Below are 8,049 nucleotides of genomic sequence, written 5' to 3' on the forward strand. Positions count from 1 at the left end.
TGAGTGAAGGAGTCTTAAGTTTTAAAATGCTATCGTCAACAGTGTCTAACGCTTTTGCTAAAGTGATGCGCAATGTTGTTTCTTATCAAGTGCCACGCTGAAATCTTTCCCCACCTTCATTGCAGCTGTGATATAGCTATGTTTTCTTTTTTTCTGAAGCCAGAAGGTGCTTGGGAGAGATTTGGACCAATCATACTCAGGCCATTTGCACAAAACTAGTACTGGTGTGCCTGAACTCTTAATCTCATAAAAGCCACCCAAAAAAAGGGACTATTTAATGCATGAATCATCTTGCATAACTACAAATGCCGCGCAACATGCTCTAACAAATCACCGGGATGCAAATTCAGTGCAGCAAGCCCCAGTGAGATTCTGGTATGTGTTTTTTCCAAAAAATAAATGCCTCATCGCGGTTCTTCTTCAACAACTCAGGCCGACACTGCAGTGATTCAGCCCCACGAGCAAGGTGATAAACTTGACTATAAACTAAGTGTTTGTTCTTCATCTAACATGATCAGCAGCTAACAATCAATCACTCTCAGGATTAACTAGGCCACGTATCAATATCAGCACCATCTAAATGTTATCATTTTGCTGGGAATTTTTAAGAAATAACTTACAAAAATTATATTACATAATGTTACTGTATTCATCCAGGTATTGTTCATTGCCTAATTAAAAAAGAAAACAATTAAATATTTAAAACAAATAAATTCTGTGAGTCAGTCAATTATCATCTCAGGATCCTCCTAAAAAGCAGTAAGGCAGCAAGAAACAACCCAGAACAAATTAGCAAAAAAAAAAGGAAATAATTAACAAAAATCAAAAATTAACAAACAGGACAATATAAAAGATTATTTTTTACACACACATAAATATATGTGTGGATATATCCTCAAAATTGCTCCTGAATACTGTGATGTTCATTAGAATTAATTGCAATCGCATTAACATCCATAACAAACACATATACATGTGCGTGCGGTCACTTGATATTGAAGTGGAAAGTAAAAATGTCCTGTAATTTCTTGGTTCACAGACGCTGTTGGGATCACAAGTGGCGGCAGGGTGTTTGGGCTCTTGTCTGATGTATTCCAGATACTTCTGGAGAAAATTTAACAGGCTGGTAAATTGCGATCCAACAGAGTGAGACTCTCCTACATGAAGCCTTAAATCAGTAGGTCAACATATGCATGCACACATCGCACATGTGCAAACTGTCCAGGGAGGAAGAGCTAATTGAGTTTTTTTTTTTCTGAAAGGAATTACATCCGTTTCCAACTTTAGTCTTACAGCTCCACAAAGCACAAGAGCATATACGTCCCATGGTGCAAACTGGTCGGATTTATAATTCAAGGAAGCGATCTGCGGCGCGGTGACATTTAAATTTCATTGCATCTCATATGATAATCGGTTATTTCGCTTTTCATTGGTATATGATACTTTCCAACCCTGTCAGGAAGATAAACAAGTGATTCATCACTGATGATGATGATGATGATGATGATAATCTCCTTTACATTTGTGATGGTGTGAAGAACAAGTCATGGAGGTTAATTTAATTTTTACATTTCTGTATACTTGAATGATCTGGCCAAAAGCAGTGTGCCCTTTTTTTTTTACTTCTACCAGTTTCCTTATGAAATGCAGAAAAGACCCTCTCAACATTCACAATGTTCACATAAATATTGGTTATTACTAATTTTATGTGACGTGCATGATACCTTTGAGGAATCACTAAGTGGCAAATTGATACAGTAAATGAAAGTGGTAGTGCTTTAGCACAGTAAGGAAAGCAATATTACATCTCTATATAAAAATCCAGTAAAGGTATTGTTAACTTTTATGCTCATATATGTATGTTGTTTAAGTGCAAAAACACATCACAAATTAAGAATGTGTTTTACCTTATGTATGTGGAAATTGTTGATAAATTGCATATGCTGTGTGTGTGGGCTTGTGTATTTCACCCATCTCAGCTCAAATTGTGCGAAAATGTCAACGTTTCATACATAAACTCGCTTCGTCAGCATCTCTCGTTCTTAACTGTCCCTTCAGGAGACGATATTTTTGGAGCCCTGCGGGTTAAACATCACACCTCCAATCATAAATAAACAGCAGAGTCAGAAAATAAACCAGTCGGATTTACTGCTAGTTCCGGAATGATGTTATATTCCCTTCTAAGGAAAATGTTGTTTACATCGTAGAAATGTAGAGGGGGTTCAGCTAAAGTTGAAAATGCAAATAAATAGTCCGCTTTGGTGAGAGAGACACGCTCCCTGACAGGACGTCATAGGTCGTGGTTATTGATCACATCATCTGTCAGACATCTGGACGTAAGGACATCTGATGTTTACTGCGGGATTTAGTTCCCGACGACAGCCAACGCCGGTATCGAGTTGTTGTTGATACAATGTCAGGCTGTGAATTTCCACACGCGTCCGCGTCCAACACCTTTCAACCATGTTTGCTCGGTTTTAAGTCCAATGCTGTTTCACCCCGAAACTTAATTCTTCACTTCAAAATGAAGCGCAGCATCTATCAAATGTGATGCTAAACTGGCGTCCTCCTGTAATCGAACTTGCCGTCTGCTGCCGCAGTATTCTGTGATAATTAACTCTTTGCTGACTATGAAATATCAATATATTGATCAGTATTCTTTTTTTTACAACTATAAAACTTTATTATGAGAATGAGAGAACAACTTTATTTATCCCGAAGGAAATTGTTGTGCCAGAGTTTCAAGCAAAAACATAACAATAATAGATACTAGTTGGAAGGAGGGAGAATAAGAAATACAATAAAATATAAATTGTCAAGGTTAAGGCTAATCACTGAGGGGAATAGTCAAGATGCAGTCTCTCCATCTCTGGCCGGGTGATCACTCAAAACACATGTTCATCGTATAAAGAAGCAGTTAGCATCAGGTCTAAGGAAGGTGGAGGAGCAGTTAAGATGTCTCGCTGAAGGCCACGTTCAACTGTGAATGTTGTCCGCCGGGCCAGAAAACTGATCGTTCTGCCACACCTAGTACCGATTCTGACACCCGGAGTAATGTATCATCCTATACGGAGTTCTAATCTACCGCCTGTGTGTTCATTTTTATTACTTATATGGAGTATTTCCTTGTTTTCAAACCAATCCAGTGTACCGCTGAGCCTTCGTTAATGCGATACCATCATACAGTATTATGATCCGCTCCGGGCCAGGCCAGTCCTAATGACATGATGGCAGAGTGGGCCGACACAGACCCACAGGAAATAATGCAGTTTTTTCACAGACCGAGTACTACAAGCCTTTTTTATGAGTGAATATGGTGCAGTGACACTCATCTACGGGCTGTTTGTGAAGTAGAGCCCTGTTGCCTGCACATAATCCTGTGGAGAAGGAGGGGGGGGGAAAAAACTTCACACTCATGTCCCCCCTCTATTTGAAAAAAAAAAAAAAAAGATTATTTCTCCCTTTGCTAACAATACTCATGTAATTTCACACATATGGAGAATCCACAACATGTGGAGGTTGCAGAAGGAGGGGTGGATGGGGAGGAGGTGGCCTTGGGTTTGTTTTGCACATCATTTTAATCTATTATTTAGACTGTCATGTGTCAAAGCACCATAGGTTAAGACCAGGTGGGGAGGTTTTGGGGGGGGGGGGGGGACACGCCAACAAATCGGAGAAGGTGACGGCGGGACGTGATGGGCAGCGTGTGTGTGTGTGTGTGTTGTGGGGTGGAGGTATCGACAACCGTTATTTTGGGGAGGAGCGGGTTGGGGGGGAGTGGGGGGGCTGCAGCAGCAGCTGCAGGCTGCGGGATCGTCGCTCCCACCAGCCGGCCTCTAACATGCATACATTTTTTTTTTTTTTTTTGCGTGCACGACATGCAAAAAAAATAAATAAAAAAAAAAATACGAGCAAAGAAAACAGAGTGGGGGCTCCCACACACGCAGGAGCATCGCGTCACGCTGGAGACGGCGGATCTCCATTTTCACGTCTCCCTCCCTCTCTCCTCTCTCTTTTACTCCCTCTCTCTCTCTCTCTCTCTCTCTCTCTCCTCTCTCTCTCTCCCTCTCTCTCTCTCTCCTACCTTCTGGGAGGCGAACGACTGCGTCCAGTGGTACAAAACCAGGCGGTCTTTGTTGAAGGGTTTGGGTTCCGCCGTGGGTTCCTCACACTCCTCGCCGTCCGTGGTCCTCCCGTCCTTGTCCATGGCCGAGATGGGCCACCAGCTACAGTTGGTGGGGGTGACATGGTTGGAGGACGCCATGACAGAGCGTTTTGTGCGTGCGGAGGAGAGAGGCAGAGGAGGGAGAGAGAGAAGAGTGAAAGAGAGAGAGAGGGATGGGAGGTAGAAAGGGAGGAGGAGGAGGAAGAGGATGGGTGGGTGTGTGTGTGGGGGGGGGGGGGGTCAGCCGCGCAAGCCGAGCATCGTCGGTGCACGCAGCATCCGTCAGTCCCGGACAGCTCCGGTGCTGAAATTCGACCTCGCCGCCGGATGGGAAGGAGGTGGAGGTGGGGGTGGAGGTGGGGTGTGTCACGGAGGGGGGAGGTGGTAGATATGCAAATCGTCGGGGTCGCGATGCGCAAACGACGTACGAGGGAGGGAGGGGGGGGGGGGGGGGAGAGATGTTGCACAAAGACAGGAAAAAGACTGAACTTCTTCTAAAAACACTTGCATTGAATGTAAAATTCAATGCAAGTTTTTACCTGTTTCAAGAAACAGGTAAAAACGTTTCTCTTTCAAGGCTTTTTACTGCGCTGATGTCCCAGATCAGGTTGGCAGCAAGTTAGGCTATGCAGTGTGTGTGTGTGTGTTTGTGTGTCTCTGTCAAAAAAAAAAAAACCCTCACTAACCCAAGCTTACTGTTCTGTATATTTCCTGTGCATCGTGTATTTGCAAGTGTATTTGCAGTCCCTATGTCCTCTATTGTAAGTCGCTTTGGATAAAAGCGTCTGCCAAATGCAATGTAATGTAATGTAAAAAATGTAGCAAACACATTTCCTTTACTTAATATTTCTTCAACATTCTTTGGAAGAATAAGCATTAACCGTAGATTTCTTATTTTAACATGTGTTCATTTAAGGAATCGGACCTTTCTGTATGAGTTTAACCCTTGTGTTGTCTCGCGGGTCAAAAGTGACCCACTGCCATGTTTAGCTGTTGAAAAAAACACCTATTTTTTTCCAACTTGAAATTTTATGACTTTTCCTAGAGACCCCATAATTAGAAAAAGTTATACTTCTTTTTTGTTTACGTTTCCATGTGGGTTGTACACCACCAGGGTACAAAGGTTGTCTTATGGGTCATTTTTGACCCGTAGGACAAGGGGAGTATTATATTAAGATCGCACAGGGTTAATTTTCTTCCTTTTTCCTTCTGGTTACATCCTTAAATATCCAAATCCTCTTAACCTAACCCTCCCTGCTGCATCCTCTTCTCTCCCACCAGCTAACTTCATGTCCTCTTTCAGGTCTCACCATCCACAAATTGCACTGAATTCTGCATTTGCACTTATTTACCGCTTTTAAACACTTAAAGTCATTGCGCCTTAACTTTTTGTTGTCATAACTTGTCTGTGATATTTATATTTTTTTACTACCGCACAGTGGGTCTTAGAGTGTGTGTGAGACATATGGTACCACTGACAATGAACTTGACTTTTTCTGACTTTTTCACTCATCCTTAAATTCCTCCTCCGCACGTATCCAAACCATGTCAGTCCGACTTTACCTCCAGAACATCTCGCGTCCTCCTCACTCCTCACAAAGAGAACCTCAACATCCTCCAGCTCTGCCTCCTGTCTCTTGCTCAATGCAGTATCACTTCTACAACTTTCATCTAAAATTAAGGGAAGAAAAAAAAAATCTTTTTAATCCGCCTGGTATGTCTCTTGTGATTTTTCCTCATTTCGATGTTGTTTTCAGCAAACATTTCCTTCATAAATGCGTCATGAGGGAATTATGAAGTGAAGTCAAAAATATGTTGCTTAAATTAGTGGCATTGTGTTAGTATAAAAGAGACATCCAGTGTCTGTGTGCATTTCCGGCTACAACCACTTGGGGGGTTTAGTGAACCAATGCAAACTGCAACTGTGACACAGACTGGGATACTTTGTTATTAAGCCACAATGAAAGGGGGAGCAGGGGTTAAACACAGGAAGCAGAGACAAAGTCAGCCAATAAGAATCCAGTTGTGAAACTGTAATTAAAACATGACTTTGCAAGTGTGACGCCAGGGAGGCCTTTGAGGAATAATGCAATTCAGGGACAGATACTTTTACCTAACTATGTGATGTTTACTTGTTAATCCAGTAAATCGTTCAAATGGTAACTTCAGTTTGACTTGCAGAATAAGACGCAAGATATTTTTTGAGATGCTCCCCATCCGATGATAAAAAAAATAAACGCCTTTTAGAGGCAATCCTGACTTTGTCATGGTTTGTCAACCTGAAAGATTCGTAGAATACAATAGAATAGAAGCATTATTGTCATTATACAATAATACAAGGAAATTTGGGTGCAACTCCTGTTTTAAGATAAAAAGGATAAAAAGAGTGCCCATCACCTATAACCCATAATACGACTTACACATTCTCACAGTCTACATTACACGAGTAAACTGGACGTACGACAGCTTAGCCTTTGTGTACATTTGCGCATGTATACACGCCAGTGGAGTCAAGTTAAAATATAAATATATAAAAATGAGAAAATATATTAAAAAAAAATATCTATATATGTATATATATATATATATATATATATATATATATATATACACATGTGTGTGTGTGTGTGTACATATATATATCTATATAAAAGAATAAGAATGAGAACAACTTTATTTATTCAGAAGGAAATTGTTATGCCAGAGTTTCAAGTGAAACATAACAATAATAGATAATAGTAGGAAGGAGGGAGAATAAGAAATACAAATAAAAATATAAAGTGTCTAAGTCAATGCCATAAAGTGTTTTAAGGTCTAAAAAAGTACAAAGATTTGACCTTAAAACACTTAAAACATATATATATGTATGTGTGTATATATATATATTAGTTATTTCAAATTTCTTCATGAGTTTTTGCACATATAGATGTAAGAAAATATAGAAAAATATATACTGATGCAGTATAAATATACAGTGAGATAAAGCACGTAGAAAAATAGATTGCATGTTTTGCAATGAGTTCTACACATGTAGTTATAACTATTGTGCATGTTTGTGTGGGTTATTGCACATATAGTTTCAGTTATTGCCCATGTTTGTGTGGGTTATTGCACATATAGTTTCAGTTTTTCCACATATAGTAAGAGTTATTGCACATGTAGTGTCTGAGTTATTTCACGAGTGTTTATATCGTCACAGCCCAGGGAAAGAAACTGTTTGTCATCCTGGAGGTGCAGGCTCTGATCGACCTGTATCTCCTGGCCAAGAGAAGCAGGTCGAACAAGTGACGTGCTGCATGGGAGGGGGTCAGAGAGGATGGCTTTTGATAAGCTAAGGCAGCGGATGGTGGCTATAATTTTGCATCCCTGACTGTATTCAAACAACTCGATAACAAACAAGAAGAGCAGAAATACTACAGCCTGTTGGGTGTTTGATGTTTCACGGTAAAAGGGAAAGGGGCATCTTTGTTGTAGTTACCATCATTGTCCATTTGAGGGAGTGAAGGGAGTTGCATCATCACGGACACCTACTTGCAAATGGAATTAATTCGTGATTTAAAACAACTTCAATGACTTATTCGTGAACATATTTTCCCATTTGATTGCGCCCCTTGATTTGGTAGGACGATAACTTAAAATTTGCCTTTTTTTTTCCTGAAAACGGAAAAACACATTCGGCTAGGTATAAGTGTCATTCGGATTTGGATTTACTTGGCATAAAATGTAAATGGGAGAGGTGCAGGCAATGAGTGGGAGAGTAAAGTGATGGATTTGTTCCCAGATGTTTCTTTCGCAGGGTTTATCAGAGAAAAAATGTGTGGGACATGTGCTAACATGGGGGAGAACCTGCAGACAGCTGAGTCCTGAATGTTATGCACTCCACT

At 40.6% G+C, this 8,049-nt stretch overlaps 1 protein-coding gene across 2 annotated transcripts in view; it reads right to left on the reverse strand.

Annotated features, from left to right (window-relative positions):
• The window catches only part of gdap1l1 (ganglioside induced differentiation associated protein 1-like 1), a 25,527-nt gene extending 19,740 nt beyond the window's left edge, over positions 1–5,787 (reverse strand). Inside the window, exons 1-2 of one of the 2 annotated variants that reach the window (XM_086159852.1) lie at positions 5,729–5,787; positions 4,085–4,226 (exon numbers count right to left, since the gene is read on the reverse strand). In XM_086159852.1, coding sequence (XP_086015978.1) covers positions 4,085–4,226; positions 5,729–5,739 — 153 coding nt within the window. In that variant the 5' untranslated portion in view covers positions 5,740–5,787. Of the gene's footprint in view, positions 1–4,084; positions 4,330–5,728 lie in introns of those variants that run through there. The other variant, XM_086159851.1, reaches the window with a different exon arrangement.
• Positions 5,788–8,049: the final 2,262 nt, after the last annotated feature.

Source organism: Fistularia commersonii, chromosome 14, assembly GCF_037954325.1.
Source record: "Fistularia commersonii isolate RoL2024-O1a breed Wild chromosome 14, RoL_Fcom_v1.0, whole genome shotgun sequence".
NCBI lineage: Eukaryota > Metazoa > Chordata > Actinopteri > Syngnathiformes > Fistulariidae > Fistularia > Fistularia commersonii.